Raw genomic sequence first — 17,014 nt, 5'->3', positions numbered from 1 at the left:
ATTTTCAATAATGAACACTCAATGAAGCTCTCCCACTCTCCTGAAAAAATGCATTTCTTTTTATTAAGAGAAAAGAGTAATAGAAAAATATAGCCACAATTTTTATGACTACACATAAACCACGCAACATGAGAAAGGTTATCAATACACTTATTTTCTGGCATATATCTCTACATTAAATAAATCGACCAACAAAACACCATAATAGTTTTTCAAAGGCAATTTTGTGCTCATCAATTCTCACTAGAAAGCCTAATGAAATGAACTGCATTTTCAATTCCTCTCCTTCTCAATGTGATATTCAAAACGGTAAAACCATCTATACTCGCAACAGTCTCATAGTAGAGTGCTGAAAGTCTGAAGCTCAAGGAAGACTTGTTGAGTTGTACAATCTAAAAACCATGACAAAATCCACAAAATATGAAATCCAATGCCTAAAACGACCTAAAGGTTCATCATGGTCTCTAAGGTATGTAACCCTTCCTTAAGAGATTTAGTGTCAATTGGAATTAACCATGGTACAAACCTAAGCCAATATAAGCCTGCTCAATGGGTTTTCAGCTGCAGTAGTTAACGGCTTGGTTCTTCCTTATACAGCTCCATTAAAAAGGAATAGTTCTCTCAAAAAGAAAAGGGAAGCTTTCAGAGCATCTGCAATCAAAAATCCTGTTTTACTGCTGCAAAATATCGAGTCATAAAAAGGAGCAGAATGCACCCCTCCTTCCTCTATAAAACAGAATGGAGAATGTTTTCCAGCTTGCTTAGACACCAGGCTCTGCCTTCAACCCGACAGCATCTTCCAATCCCAATCAGCTCTGCTCTATCCCTCTCATAACCGCCCTTTATAAAGCTCGTAGGTTGCTGATGCATATACATTTATCAACATTCTCGGAGAATATCAAAACTTCCACAAGCGCATCCGGCCTTGCCCTGAAGCCACATTCAGCTAGGTCCCGTAGTCCACCAGACATTGTTTGCAGTTTACTGGAACATTGCGTACAGACACCAGATCGCAGCACAGAACCAATATTTATAGTGCCCTCCCCGTGTACCAAAACATAATATAGCTCTAGGCCCGGACTTGCACAGAAGATGGCAAAAGGAGTATTTGCTAGTGTTTTTGAATACAAATCAAATGTTCCTTTCTGCTGACCTGCTGTTGATGCTTCTGTATTTTTACACTAAACCTATGACAAGACTACACTGTTTAAAATCGTGCTCAAATCTCCTGTATGCATTTCCTCATGTCAGCTAAAATACATTAGACTGTTGTAGCGAGGGCCACATGGGTGTGTGTGGCAGGAGCATGCACCCGTGCTGGTGCTACGAGAAGTTATATTGTATGCTTCCTTGCACCAACCTGCGTCCCTATTATGTGGGACGTCCCAGAATTATGGAGTAAAGGATACTGAGGACGAAGTGTTACGGAAAGAAAGTAAAACTGATATATTTTGTTTATCTTCGGGTCCTTGAAATTTGCCCTATGCTGAGAGTTTTGAATTGATCCACTTTTTTTTCTGGGAAAGGTTGACATTAATTTATAGAAATTAATAAATTAATTGAAAATGTGTTGACCGCATTTTTTTTATATGCCTAACATTCATTTCACCTTATTAACCCCTTAGCATTCCCCGATATGATCAGCCTCCTCCGCTTCCACCCCCCGTCACATATCAGCAGCCGCAGCATCTGTTAGTGCCAGCTAATCCATATCATTCTGCAGAGGTCCCTGACTGGTTACAGGTTTACGCCCGGGCGCCAGTGAGGTAAGGAGTAATTTATTTGTGTGGACCCTTTACAAACCGCTTGTACTTGAGGAAGACACATTTCTCATATTATTTTGCATGCTGCTCTTGTCAAACGGGGAGGGGCCTCAGTGCAGAACATATGGAACTTTTCAATACGATTTTCTTATTTAAAATTGTTAAAGCCGCATTGTTTTTTTACTCATGGAATACTTTTTTATGTTTCACAAATCTATTTTAGGTTATTTTTTTAAAACATTTGATTTAAAAAAAAAAAAAGTTTCTCCTTCTTGAAAAGAGGGTCTGAGTGGACCTCTCCTTCCCATATACACTCCCCTTTGGGACTTCCTCAAGCCTCCTCTCTACCGCAGTTTAGCATCAAAACTACAGCTACCATAAATAGCACAAACCTCTCTGGCTGTCTCATGTTAAAATTCCAAAAGAACATTTTCAGTTTCTGTTGAAACTGACAGTGTCCCTTTAAAATACTTGTTGCAGCATATTCTGTCTTCAGGACAGTGGCTGATTGTGCAATTTGATTTTCAAGATTATTGGAAGTCAGATTATTCATCGTGTGTTATCCATCATCGGATCTTCATTAATATTCTAAACCATGAATAGCTCTGCTTAGAATAGTCATCCAAACCATAGCTTCTGTCTGAAGTGTTAAGGGCTTACACACCAGTGTGATTCCTGTTCGGCCCACGGTACACGCTCGGTTCTCCGGCATTCCACCCAGGTTCAGTCGCTGGAAAGACCTCTTCAGTGACTCCCCTTCCAGTCAAGGACTTTGTTGTGGCGCGACAGGCTTGATCTTTGTGCCCTGTGCATGTAAGTCAGATTCTTTTGCAGGCACCTCGCCCAGGTGATTCCTTCCTAAGGACTGTTTTGGGTGGACTGTTTTGGGCGGGAGGGGTCTGTCAGCTCCTCCTAGACCCACCAGGGCTGTCCCTTGAGGCCGTCAAGGTCAACACAGGATCTAGCACCAGGCAACTGCCTAATGGGGCACGAGTTACCGGTATTTGAGACTCGCTGTGCTTCTGTCACCAGGCACAATCCTGAGGGTTACTTTGCCTCTGGGATCCACACTGGCTGGAAAGAGTCTGTGTCCCAACAAAAAGAACCTACGTGCTCAGTCCTAAGATGGCGGGAAGACTGGGCTAATGGCCGAATCCAAGAAAATGTAGTCCAGGGTGGGAAAATGGGGCCAAGGAACGTTCTTGGACACACAGGCCAGACCAGAACCATGGGGAGGAGGAAGGTTGCGTCATGCCCATTACCAGAACCACCCCACACTTACACACCCCTCCACCATCAAGGAATAGCTAGCCCCTGATTCACATACCAAGGGCTCTTTTAGATTTAGAAAAACTGGTGTAAGGGCTAATTGGGGCTCACTCATGGCGCACTTGGCACTTATCACAATTGGGAGGCAAGGATGGTACTGAACTTCCTGGTTCCACCAAGATGGCCGACCATCAGGCCATTGAACTCACTAGGAAGTCCACATCTAGTTGATGGGAGTGGCTACCTATAAACGACACACCCCGGGCATAGCTTTGCTTTGCGTTATTCTGCAGCTTAAAGCTTACCGGCGAGCTCCAGCCACCCTCAAGGTTGGAGAGATGATTTAGACGAAGCAGGCCACTGCAGCACAGACTTTTGCAAGCGGACTACTTACCATTGGCATTGTGCGGATCCTCGCAGTTCCTCCTGCAGCTACGGTGACCATCCTTCATGAGCACTGGTTTTCATCCCTCAATCCAGCATGAGATTCTTTCCGCTCAGACGCTCGTCATGGGCCAGCGTAGGAAAACAAACATTATGAATGCAGACACAGGCAAGCACGTAACGTATTGATACCGCACACAGCTGTTCACTCATTCCTACTTTATTGTTGGACAAGTACGTTGCTACATTGACAGCTGGAACTCCAGAAACATGCAGCTCCTCTCCTACAGCAAGCCGCTGTGATTAGCAGACTAAAGGAACACTTGTGCCATCCCAAGTGTCAAGGGATTGCAGAAAAGCAGAACTGGTGTCCTGACAGCCTAGGAATAGCGCCACCCAACTACAAGGACAGTAGGCAGGCATTTGAGAACTCTCACAGGACCAGAGGCCACCGAACACTTAACGAAGCCACCATACACAGCACGAACTGGCCACAGTCAGTCTGGGCCAAGAAACCAGTGAGGTAAATGGCAGTGCACACCGAAGATAGTGCCCCTGCAACTAACAGCAGGACGGGGAGCCCAGCATCATTTACACGCAGGTGAGCCCAGCACCCATAGTGGACATACCAAGGGAATGGGGGGGGGTTGTTAGTGAGGGATCTGGGCAGTCACACAGAGAATCCTTGGTAATGCCTGTATTTCCCCTTTCGGAGAAGCCCTAGAAGCCACACCCTGCAGCCCAAAAGATCAGCCACCACAAGGGCCCAGGTGCTCCCGCAGAGACCAAGTACAAGGTAAGCATTACAGGTTGGTCCCCTTTGTTTTTCCCAGGCAAGCTGGCAGTTAGGCCCACAAACAAGGTGAAAGAGTCTCCAGTTTCCTTGCCGTCATTGGTCTCGCATAAAGCCTTCATGTATCGGACTGCATGAAATTCAGTGTAATGAAGCACCACTTACCCAGCCATACCGCTCTGCACCTTCATCCTTGTGGGACTATCAGCCATGACTACCATACTGGATTCCTACAGCACCGGTTAATCAAATGCCTGCTCCCCTATGGTGACCCATTTTGTAATGTTGTATTCTTATCAGTTGTACATAGGCTAGTTCATGTTTATCTGTAAATGGTTTCTGATGCTTGTGGATCTGCTTTGAATCACATGCTGTGCATATAGTCCGACATCTAGTGGTAATTGCAGAGTATTGCATCTTTTTTTCGAAGATCGAAAGGGACATCGACCTGGGCGTGGCTGTAACACTATCCCTAATGTGACGTTTAGTGTACCCAAAATGCCTCGCGCGTCGCGGTCCCACCAGATTGTTTTTCCGCCAACCTAGTTGGTCGCTTATGCAGAGCTCGTAAGAGTTTATATTGCTATACCTATTCCCACGGCCTACGGTCGTTTAGTCAACTTCAGCAACCCTTGTATCGTGGGTTTCCTGCCGCCGCCTGCTACATCTACAACTGCTCTGCGACTGTTGAGCGCGTGGCCTCGGCCGTCAGGCCTAGCCTTTACAGTGGGGAGAGTGTGACCCTGTTTCTTTCTTCTTTCTAAGAATGCATTTCCCTCACCCATCTCTTTCTCTTCTCGGTCTGGCTGCCTCTAACCTCTGCTATGGAGAAGACTCTTTTTAAATTCTGCCTATCTTGTAACGACAAATTTCCCTGGAAAGACACCCATCACCGATGCAATAAGTGTCTTCCTCGTGACCACGACGAGCGCTAGTGTAAGGCCTGTAAACGCATTTGGTCTAAGACGCTGAAAGACAGGCGGACTAAGTGGTGGGCTGCCTACGCTATGCCGGCCGACAGCCTTTCCTCTGCCTGCGCTTCGGATGAGGAATCCGTCGGCAGCCATGGCTCCGATTCGGAAACATCAACCTTTCTATGGAGCCTACACGCTCCCAAGTGCCTGTCCGTGGCCCCGATAGGCAGGCCATCGGCACTGTTAAGGGGAAATCGCACCCGGGGACAAGGGCACCCGCGACCATGTATACTTGAGCACACAACACCTAAGGCCTCTTCGACAGGTTTGGTGCCCTTCCCGCGGCATGCAAATGGGCAGAAGACTCCTTCTGGAACGGGGGGCCCTCTTAAAAGTCCAGTCGTGGACCTGCCATCCAAGGGTCGCTCGAAAGTCGAAGAATTCGGTGTCATGACCGCGACAGCACCTTCAGGCCCGCCAAAACGCCCTGTGCTGTCTATACAACTTCAGAAGCTTCGCAAGAAGCTTGTGTATATCCTTCTGGTGGTCTGAGCTAAAAAAAAGGAGAGGACTATTGTGAGGCCCCCAAGCCTCTTTCTAAGGCCTTATATATGGGTTCATCCCCTTCTAGGCAGCCCTTCCCACCTCCCGACCCTTCAGCTTCCTCAGAATGGACTAGGGAGAGGTTTGAACAGTGTATGGCTAAGATGGCTGAGTTAATCGACTTTTCAGACCAGTATGACGGAGCCTTGAAGAGACCTGGGGAAGTGGACTCTTGCCCTATCCCCTCTAAATTTCAGAACCTTATCTCTCCTGGTTCCCAGTTTTTCTATTTGGAGTAACCACAGGGACACCACGATGTATTTTGGGACGTCCCCGATGACCCGACCCAGGAAGTTTCTTCTGAAGGGTTTAACCTTTATGATCAAAGCCCAGTCTATCAAGACCCAGACTGGGATCAGGCAGAGGACCAGGGCTTGTGGCACACAGCGCCATCTACCACTGACCCTGACGTCATCTGTCTGGATCCCCCTACTACTCCTCCGCAGAGTGATTCGTCGCCAGTTGACATCCAAATGCTGTTCAACTCCCTCTTAAAAAACGAGCAGCCAACCATTTCAAAATTGCTATGCACAAAGCCACCCCGACTCTGACTTCGTGGAGGACATCCTCAAGGAAAAGACTCTGGTTAGCCAAGCCCTTCCCTTATTAAATTCTATTAAAGGTCACGGACCCCTTCTTTGCAGTCCCCGTCTCTTACACAGGCAGTTAACCCCCAGGTGGAAAAATTGTTGGACTTTGGACTCCAGGTTCAAACCCGAGACACAAGCCTCCTTAATTAACAAACCTGTGGAAGAATCCAACCTATTTGGAAAGATGGTTGACCACGCCTTGGAAACGGCAAAAAAGGAGCACAAGACTTTGAAGTCACTTAGCCAGATTACGGCTAAACCTTTTTTACCAGTGCGGTGGCTCTAACGCTCTCTGGTCCTTCCGTGGTCAATCCTTCTCCTGCTCGCCCCAAGGTCCATATTGCTCGGGCCCCCTGGTCCTCCGGTCAGGGCCCCTCTGGCAACTTCCAGTACCAGCAAAGAGGCTCTCGTAGGGGAAAGGGTAGAGGCAGAAACTCTACTCCTGGAGGCTCCCCAGCCTCTGCCTCCCATTGACTCGCCGGTACGGGTCCCCTCCCATGCTTCCCCGGTCTGGGTCGCCTGTCTTAATTGATCCTCGCTTGGGAGGGGATCACTTCAGATCAGTGGGTACTAAAGACTGTTGCCCATGGGTATTGTAGAGTTTCTCCGACCACCTCGCTACCACCCAGCGAGATGCAGACACCTGTCGCCAGAACACCTACACATCCTGCTGGAAGAAGTTCAGGTCCTGCTGGAAAAGGGCGCCATCGAAGATGTGCCACCCCCCCCCCCCCCCCAACCCCACTTCTCCAGGTAAACAAGAGTTTTTAATCAGTGTACTTCCTTGTACCCAAAAAGGATCTCACCATGCGCCCTGTTTTACATCTGCACCACTACAACCTCATATTTTCAGGATTACATCACTTCAGGCGGTAACCCCACTGCTGCAGCCGGGGTATTACATGGCCACATTAGACATGAAAGATGCATACCTTCATATTTCAATTTTGCAGCGCACAGAAAGTAACTCGGGTTCATGATGGAGGACGCCAACTATCAGTTCAAGGTTCTCCCCTTCGGCATTGCCTCAGCCCCAAGGGTGTTCACAAAGGTACTGGCGGTAGTGGTGGCTCACCTGTGCAAGTAGTCCATCCCAGTCTATCCTTACCTCGACGACTGGCTCATAACATGGGATTCGTACAGAACATGCCGGACAAATACCCAGAAGACAGTAGATCTCCTCTTCAGCCTAGGAGTCTCTATCAAAAAGAAGAAATCCAGTGTAACCCAGAGCCAAGTCAAACAGTTTCTGGGGGCTCTAATTCGAACAGACGACAGGCTTGTCTTTCCCTCCAACAAGAGGGCTCAAAACATGTTGTTCCAGATCCCTCACTATGTAGCCAGTCACCAGGTGACCGTACGCAAAGCGATGCGAATGATGGCTTCCTGCGTCTACCTAGTTCCTCACGCTCGTCTGCGCCCCATGCAAGAGTGGCTCTCGAGCCAATGGTGTCAGGCCAGCGGCCAGTGGGCGATTTATTGGTTGTCTCAACAGCCCTCGTTCAGTCTCTGCAGTGGTGGTCAAGGGAAAACCTTTTGCAGGGGAAAACCTTAACCACCCCTGCAGTAGAATCACATCAACCTGTTGGAACTGCTAGCAGTGTTAAAGGCCCTGAAGGCTTTCCAGCCACACCTCCAGGGGAAGATAGTTCTAGTTCTCAAGGACAGTACAACGCCCGGGCCCTCGCTCTCTAGGGCTGTCCAGACTTCCCAGAACATCTGGAAGTGGGCACTCAAACACATGTTCCTCTCACAACATGTTACAGAGGACCTCTATCTTCTGGCAGACGTACTCAGCAGAGACTCTTCCCCCCCCCCCCACCCCTCTACCAGTAGAGCACGAGTGGCAGCTACAAGAGGACATTTTACTCATTGTATTTGCAAATTGGGGCTTCCCAGAGATCGACTTACTCACCACCCTGGAAAACGCCCAATGCCCTGACTACGCCTCCAGATACCCATAGAACTGCTCCAAGGGGAACTGTCTCTGGATAACATGGTCCGGGAGATTTGCCTACGCTTTTCCCCTGGTTCCGCTTCTTAACAGAATAGTGCACACGATGCACCAGGAACCAGTCCCGATGATCCTGGTGGCGCCGATGTGTATCGTGAATGCGATACGGAGTACATACTTTATATCTAGAGAATGGCGAAGAGCGATCATTGTTCCCATTCCTAAAAAAGTCTGTAGAAAAAACCCACTATCATACCGGCATATATAACTTTTAAATACCAGTTTCAAAATGTTTGGGAAGTGCCTACTCTCCAAACTAGAAGAGTGGGTTACAACCAACAACATTCTATCTCCAATTCAATTGGACTTCAACTAGGGACAATGGAACAGTGTTTATATGTGTACATGATAATTGCCCATTCCCTGTGCATTAAACAGGAACCGATAAACCTAGCATTCATGGACCAGAGCACTGCCTTCGATAAAGTAAATCGGAACAAATTGTGGGACATGGTCAGGTCATATGATTGCCCAGTTGTTATTTTGGGCACCGTGGGTGTTCTGCATAGGGATAATGAGGCCTGTATCCGTTCTGGTAGTGAGGGACATTGCACGGCCTGGTTTCCGATTTAATCCGGGGTAAGACAGGGTGTGTCTTGGCACCCCTGCTCTTCTCCCTGTACATCAACAAGCTCTTGGAGAATATGCTGGCGTGTAATATTGAGGTACCAAGATTAGGAAATATGTTGATTCCATCATTAATTTATCCTGACGATACAGTACTTACGGACCCCAAGAGCATTGCAGATTGTGGTAAACAAGTGTTCAACCTATATGAGAGATCTGGACCTGCATGTTAACACCACCAAATCCGCAGTAATTGTGTGTTTAGGGAAGAAAAGAGCGTGTAAGTTTCCAAAAATATGGTGTGATGGGTTAATGATCCCAAGAATTACCCAATTTGATTATCTTGGGGTGCGATTTAATAAGAATTTGAATGGGCACGTACAGAAACGGGTCCCAGTAATTAAACAATTGGTTGGCAGCATTTATAAATTCATGAAGCGGCACAAGCTACAACTGCTCTGTTTTGTGGAAAAGATCTATAATGCTTGCATTATAGGGCCAATAAAATATGGTGCTACGATCTGGGGATATAGAGAGTATGGTTCATTGCAAAAAGAGCAATATCGCTTTGTGAAATCTCTGTTGGGCTTACCCATGTCGGCGCCAAATTTTGCTTCAAATAAAGAAATCGGCCTGGCCTTTTTAGAAGATCAACTGGCCTTGGAAGCTTGCAGGTTATGGCTGCATGTATGGTCTAACCTAAAGGCTGGGCTTACAGAGAAATTATTAAAGAATCTATTGGGGGGGGGGGGGGGTGCCAATAAAATCAGATGATTAGAAAATATAAAGAAAATGCTGGGGAAAGTGAATGCTATTGAACCGCTATTATTGGGCAATGGTAGTTGCCGTCTCCTAACAAAGAAAGTGGGTGAATGAGACCAGAGAGACACAGGAGTTACTGAAACAACGAATAAAGAACTGATGAGAATATCATCAAATAACATAAAGGAATATCTTGTCTGGTCCAACTGGAAGTACTAAAGGGCACCTATTACAGGGGTGCGCTTTGGGTGCTTAGAGTTTGGTGAGGTTCCAAGTCAGAGTTCGGACTGGGAATTTGAATCCAAATGCCCCATGTGTCAGGCTGGGCATGAGGATCTAGTACATTTCTTATTCTTTTGTCCAGCATATTGTGGTGTAAGGAAAAAGTATTTGCTACTGCTGTTTATAAGACAAGGTTTTACCCACCATAGGCTAGCACTTTATTACTTGCTGAATGCAGCCTCCCCAGCTATAGCCTGAAATGTATCCCTATACATAAAAGCCTGTATCCCTATACATAAAAGCCTGGCGAACACGAGAAAGGGGACAAAGATTAGATACAATTGCAAAAAGTAATAATGAAACTAGATAAGCCGATTTTATACACCTCATGATTTTCAAGGCGCTCATTGGGATTCACAGAATGTTAAACTATATTATACATACGATTTTACAAATCAATTTATTTATTTTATTTATTTATTTTGCTTTTTTAAAGCGCACAGCTGCCCATGGGCATCGTGGCGCTGTTACAAGAAGGTTTACTTAACACAGGAGTATCATGAAGGCAGTGGACATGGTTACAGACATGGTTGAAGGTACGAGGTTACATGGGACAGTGAACTTTCGTACAGCAGTATACAGCGATTATTTGCATTGCAGTGGAGTTATGAAAGAGATTCACTTAAACAAGGTGGTTTTCAGTGCTTTTCTGATGGCACTGAGGGATGTTTCCGCTCTCAGTTTGGGCGGTAGGAAGTTCCATGCTTTTGGAGCTAAGACTTCGAAGCTCGAGGCGCCAGCTTTAACTCTATTGAAGTTAGGGACTGAGAGTTGGTTCGCGTACAGGTCCCTTTGGGGCCTGATAGTTTGGACTGGTTGTATCCGATCAGTAAGGTAGCTAGGGGCAGATTGGGATATGCATGGGTAATGGTTAGGGTCTTGAACTGAATGCGCTCTTTGACTGGGAGCCAGTGAGCATTTTGTCTTGCTAGGGAGATGTGTTCCCTCTTGGGAATATTAAGGGCAGCTCTCAAGGCGTTCTGCGTGATTTGGAGTCTATTAATGTTTTTGGCAGAGGTGCCTAATAGGAGGACGTTGCAGTAGTCCAGTTTGGCACCTATGGTGGCCCTGGCTATGTTGAGGCAGTTTGTAGTGGATAGGTGGGGTTTTACTGCATTAATTATTTTGGTTGTTAAGACTGCTGAGGAGGAGATGTAACTGACATGTCTATCGATGGAAAGGGTGGAATCTAGATAGACTCCCAAAGTTTTTACAGCAGAGGAGACCGAGATTACAGAGTTCTCAATTAGAAAGGTGCTATATTTGCCTTCTAGTTTGCTAAGGGATTCTTTGGGGCCAACCAGTAGGATCTCTGTCTTGACTCCATTGAGACAGAGGCCATTGGCTGCCATCCAGGCATGGATGATGTCATATGTGTGTTGTAGGGCTTTTAGGTCTTGGTTGTAATCACCAGTTAGAGGGAGAAGAATTTGAGTATCGTCGACATAATTGGTGAACGTTCTGCCGAATTCTTCTAATTCGTTGAATAGAGGGAATGTGAATAGGTTCTATAGTGTAGGGGAGGTGCAGGGACCTTGTGGTACTCCGCAGTTGATGGAGGAGGGGGTGGTTGATGCTTGGTCTGAGTAGACTTGCATAGCTCTGCCCTCCAAGAAGGATGAGATCCATGTTGTGGCTTCAGTAGAGAAGTGAGCTGTATTGGTGAGGTGTCTTTAGGGTTTTGTGGTCGTCTAGGTCGAACGCAGCCGACAGGTCAAGGAGTAAGAGGATGGCACTTTTGCCTTTATCCATATTTTTTAGGAGCTGGTTTTTTAGGTCGAGTAGCGCAGGCTCTGTGCCATGGGCGAAAACCGGACTGTCTCTTGCCTAGGATGTTATGAGATTCGAGGTAGGCTTGTATCTGTAGATAGGCAGCCTTATCCAGGATTTTCAGCAGAAATGGCACTGTTGTAATGGGCCTGTAGTTATTAGGCTAGTCTGGATCTAGTGATCTGGATCTAGTGTGGGCTTTTTCAACAGTGGGCGAACCCAGGCTTCTTTAAGTGAGGAGGGTACTGAGCCAGTGGCAAATGATGCATTGATAAAGGTTGCAATGAATGGCGCTAGGGACTCAGCGCAGTCTTTGATTATGTTTGCTGGACAGATGTCTCCTTTGCAGAGTGATGGTTTTATTTGTTTTATAATGTTTAAGACCTCTGGTGTGGTTACCTTTCTGAAGGTGAATGGTGGCGGAAGGTTGCTATTGTGTTGTGTAGGAGGCTTAGAGTTCGGTGTGGCCTGCGTTTTGTCAGGGGACTTGGGTAGATTGTCAAGGTTGGTTTTGATTTTTCTTTTGGAGTAAATCTAATATGTCAAGCATAGCTTTCTGGATGTCATTACACGATTTCTCGTCTTTGACTGTTTGATGTTTGGATGTGGGAGGTACAACTAGCTCGTTGAAGATGGCGAATAGTTCTTTTGAGTGCGATTGGGCATTGTCGATTCTAGTATTGAATGTGGCTGCTTTTGCTTTGGCTATGGCATTTTTGTATTGTTTGACAATAGTTAGGTAGGAATCGCGTGAAGGGGCGTAGGGGCTGGATTGCCTTTTTTTGAGAGCTTGTCTTTTAGGTGATTTTAGATCTTCTGGGTCTTGATTAAACCATGAGTTGGCGTGAAAGAGTTTTTTCGCTTTTTTAGTCTCTAATGGGGCAACTGTGTCTGACTTCTTTGATAGTGGTGTTATAGAGATCGACTAGTTCTTCAGGGTTATTGGAGATGGGTGTGATGTTAGTGCTGACTTCTAGGAGTGGGCAGATTCTCTCTTTGGTGAGTAGTTTTTTAGATTTGGCTATAGCGGCTGGCATGGGAGGGTCTTGATTAGTGGCTGCATTTGTTGGGATGAAGAAGTGGATGAGGTGGTGATCAGTCCAAGGTTGAGGCGTGTTAGAGCTGATGTCTACCTTGCAGTTGTGGTCGGCTAACCAATCTAGTATGCAGCCTTTAGTGTGAGTGGCAGAATCAATTCTCTGGATGAATTGAAGGTCTAGGAGGGCTTTAGCAAAGGTTTTGCTGTGTTTGCCTTTTATGTCGTTGAGTCCGAGATTCATAGCGCCTAGGAGAATGGCTTTAGTGTTTGGTTTGAGGTTGTTACCTAGTAGGTGTAGGATGTCGGCTTGGAAGTTCAGAAGTGGGCCAGGTGGCCTGTAGATAAGGTGCATTGTCATAGTGAGAAGGAGATTTTTACTGATAGGGCATCAAAGTTTTCGGATATGATGGGTTTGATTTGTCTAGCCTTTAGTGTCTCTTTGACTATGAGAGCCACACCACCGCCTTCTTTGTGTTTTGGTCTATCTTGGCAGAGGATGATGTACCCAGGGGGGAGGGACTGGCATATGGCTGGTCCAGAAGCTTCGTGGAGCCAAGTTTCTGTGATGGCTAGAGCGTCTAGCTCGAGGTCAGGTCATGTATTTCTGTGGCATGGGCTTGTAAATATCGTGCATTAATGAGAGAAAATTGGATTTGGGGGGGTTGTGTGCGCTTGGTTTGGTGGTGGTAGTATGGTGTTTAGTGGCGGGATGTTGGGCTTTAGGAGTAGTGGTGGGTGGGTGGGGTGGCTGCAATGTGGGTTTGCGAGTTTTGATGTAGGCTGCCGCTTTTACTTTTTAGGCTGGGGGGAAAATGTTGTGTAATGATTTTGGACAGCTTTTCTTTTCCTCTTATGAAATTGTGCTATGCAAGTGATACTGTAATGAATGTATTGTTTTATTTTCTCATTTTTTTTGTAATTGTTTGTGTCTAATGGTTGTGTATGATGTTTTTTTTTTATTCAATACGAAATAAAGAATTCGCTTACTTAAGTGTTCTCAAATTCTTACTTTCCTTACAAACTGTCTCGCCATTCTAACAGAAAGTAGATGGAAGGTTAACTTAAATGTGAATTGGGTTCCCTCTTCCCAAAAGTAATGCTTTTGGTTTGATTTTATTATTCCTATTAGGATTATTGTACGAGTGTCCCCAATTGTGTCTTGCTTCCCCTACCTTGCTGTTGGCCTAGGTCATACTTAACTTTTAGGTTTCTGGTAGCTCCTTACAAATGTTTTTTATGTTTTACTTACCTTGAGTATAACTGTGTTATCCTGAAATAAGTTTGTTATTGCTTCCCTTAGTCTGCGAACTGAAAAGACACTGTAATTGAATATTACACACCAAGGTCCAACTCCCCTAGAATAACTGTTCTCCAGCATGGGGTCTGGCATGGATTCACATGCTCATGAATATTGTCCGTCGTCAGGCTGGGAATCCTCGGTAAAGAAAAAATCAGTATCAGTTTTGTTTCTGATCTGTCTTTCGTAGTAGTAATCAATCACTGATCTCTGCGTCATACTGACCACAGCCAATGACTGCCCTCTACCTAATCCCCGCCCCTGGCAGCCATCTTCAGATTTTTACCGCACGTTCAAGTGTTGGGAGTCCTCGTGCTTAGCTCTCGAGCTTTTACTGCATGTTTCGCGTTTTTTTCAGGTGAATTTTCACTTTTTTTCGGTTAATTGAGCCTCAAGCTCCACCGTTTCTACTCCCGTTAACGGCTACCCGTTGCGGGATTTTCCTACGCCCCTCAAGGGTGAAGATTTCGTCGAATCAACTTCTTGGAGGATTCCAGAAGATTCGCGGCCTACTTCGAGATGGCCCAGGATGCGAGTTCGTCGCCCGGACCCAAGCTGTTTCGCAGCTGCCCTGGATGCGGGCTGCAGAATGTGTTTAAGGAAGACGAACATTCGCGATGCCTCTATTGTCTTTATGGGGTCAAGACTCATGTAGAGAAGGACTGCCAGTTCTGCAAGAACTTGTCGGAGCGGACCATGAGGGACCGTCGATCCCGTCTCGCAAGTTGGTTGGAGAAGGGCTTGACGGGTGAGAAGAAGAAGAAAGGGTCCGAGCGGGCTTCTAAGTCCTGTGCGGGCGCCCCGGTGACGGGGTCCCAACACCAGGCCAAGCGCCGCGAGTCCGCTGGCTCCGGGAGCGCCGAAAGGTCGGGCTCTTCGGTCGCCAGGCAGGGCGCACCTTCCCCGGCACTGTCAACCACAAGCCAACGCTCCGGTTCGGGGAAGAGAAAGTCCGAGACCCCGGGTAAGCTTTGGGAGAAGCCCCGTCTGATCTCAGAAGAGGGGGTGTGAGGCGTCGCCCCTCCCCCGAAGGAGAAGGCCCGGGACGCACCTAAGGTGGTGAGGGCCCCTACCCAGCAGGCGAAGGCCTCTATCGAGGCTATCGCGGCGAATCTGGCCAAGCCGGCAGAGACACCGCCAGCAGAGACTGCCTCCGGGACTAGAGTTTCCCTGCCGCCAAGGAGGGAATCCTCTCTTCAGCCCATCGTCGTGGCCGCCATGATGGAAGAAGCGAGGGGGGGCACGGTGCCCTCCTTGAGCTCGGAGTCGGCCTCGGAGGAGGAACTGACCGAGGCCGTGAGGAACCTCGAAGTCCAATTTGAGAAGGTTCGATCCCGTCAGGAAGATCCTCGGGATATAACCGAGGAAGACGACGAGGGTGAGGAAGAGCGGGCGACGACGACGGAACGGGTCTCCCGTTGCACGGGCCTCGCCGCCCGACGAGATTGGCTCATTCCACGCCATGATCGCCAGGGCGTCCGAATTGTTCCAGCTCTGCCCGGAGGAGCAGAAAAAGGAAGGTTTCCTCTATCAGCGCCGGGAGGCCAAGAGGAAGACGGTCATCGCGGTGCCCCTAATCGATGACATCTGGGAGGAGGGCCTGCCGGTTCTCAAAAACCCCTCCACGGCACCAGCCAAACGGGACCGGTACGAGAAGAAGCACCGGGTCCCCGAAACCGCTCCCCTGTGCTTCAGGGCCCAGCCAACGCCAGACTCGGTCGTCTCGGCGGCGGCAAAGAAGAAAGTGGCGGGGTCAGGAGCCTCGTCGTCGAATTCCCCGCCGGACGGCGAGGGAAAGAAGTTGGACGCCATGGGGCGGCGGGTCATTTCGTCGGCGGCGACGACGATCAAAGCGGCCAACGCCCTGGCGATCGTGGCCCGTTACGACAGGGAGCTCTGGTTTAAGATGGCCCCCATATTGGACTTCCTGCCGGACGACAAGAGGTCCGAGGCCCTGGAGATACTGCAAGAGGGCGAGGTCGCGTCGGACCACGCCATAACGGTGGCAACCGACATTGCCGATACCGGGTTCTGCCAGCTGGGCAACAGTGTTTGCCTACGACGACGGGGCTGGCTCCGGGCGACCGACTTCCGTCAGGACGTCCAGACCAGGGTGTTGGACATGCCGTTCGACGGCAGCAACTTGTTCGGGAAGGCAGTGGACGAGTCCCTCCAAGCCATAAAAACGGAGACGGCCCGCGCCCTAGGAGCCCTTCAGCAACGACGGCCCTTTCGGAGCTCCAGAGGAAGACAGAGTGCCTCCAAGGGATCCAGCGGTGGCTCGTCGTCCTACCGCCAGGCGGCACGCTCCTCGTCTCAGGAGGCCTACAGGGGTCGCGGCAAGCAGGGAGCCCCTCGCCGCCGTCGGCAAGGTGGCCAGGGCGGCAAGGCCTCCACCTCCAAGCAGGACTGAACCGGCAGTGGTCTCGGGCCCCCACCGAAGCACCCCGGTGGGAGGCCGGCTGACGAAGTTCGTCGGCGTGTGGAAGTCCATCTCCACCGACCGTTGGGTGCTGGATACCCTGGCAAGAGGGGACACTATCGAATTCCTGAAGAAGTGCCCTCACGTTCCACCTGTGGCCAGGAAGGAAAATCACGTCCCGCAACTGCTGTTGGAAGTACGGGCGATGCTCAGGAAAGGCGCCATCGAGCTTGTTGTCATGATGCCTACCCCCGGAGCACCAGGCCAGGCCCAGCACCCCCGGAAGCAGGCATCATGCCCTCGGGTAAAAGCCCAGCGGCCCCTTATAGGGGCTCTTTGGACTCAGTCCTGGCACCTTTGGCGCCAGGCTCATGTTGGACATCAGTCCTGGCGCCATAGGCGCCAGGCTCAAAAAGGGAGGTGTTTTGTGCACTTAACTGATGCAGACCATGCTGCACGCTTCAGGCCTCCCTGAGACCTGAAAGGGACTATTTTTTCATAGGGACTATTTTTTTCATTCGGGCGTGGCCAGGGAAGGATACATA

General features: G+C 48.4%; 1 protein-coding gene across 2 annotated transcripts in view; it reads left to right on the top strand.

Moving 5' to 3' along the window:
* SAV1 (salvador family WW domain containing protein 1) overlaps positions 1–17,014 on the top strand; it is a 135,850-nt gene that overhangs the window by 96,874 nt on the left and 21,962 nt on the right. Inside the window, exon 4 of one of the 2 annotated variants that reach the window (XM_069638962.1) lies at positions 1,626–1,766. The exons of the other annotated variant lie outside the window; for it this stretch is intronic. Within the exon in view, the coding sequence (XP_069495063.1) occupies positions 1,626–1,766 (141 nt within the window). The remainder of the gene's footprint in view (positions 1–1,625; positions 1,767–17,014) is intronic. 2 annotated transcript variants of the gene reach the window in all.

This window comes from Ambystoma mexicanum, chromosome 14 (assembly GCF_040938575.1).
Source record: "Ambystoma mexicanum isolate Mex_15411 chromosome 14, UKY_AmexF1_1, whole genome shotgun sequence".
Taxonomy (NCBI): domain Eukaryota; kingdom Metazoa; phylum Chordata; class Amphibia; order Caudata; family Ambystomatidae; genus Ambystoma; species Ambystoma mexicanum.
Note: the sequence above shows the minus strand (reverse complement) of the source record. Positions and strands in the feature narration are given on the sequence as shown.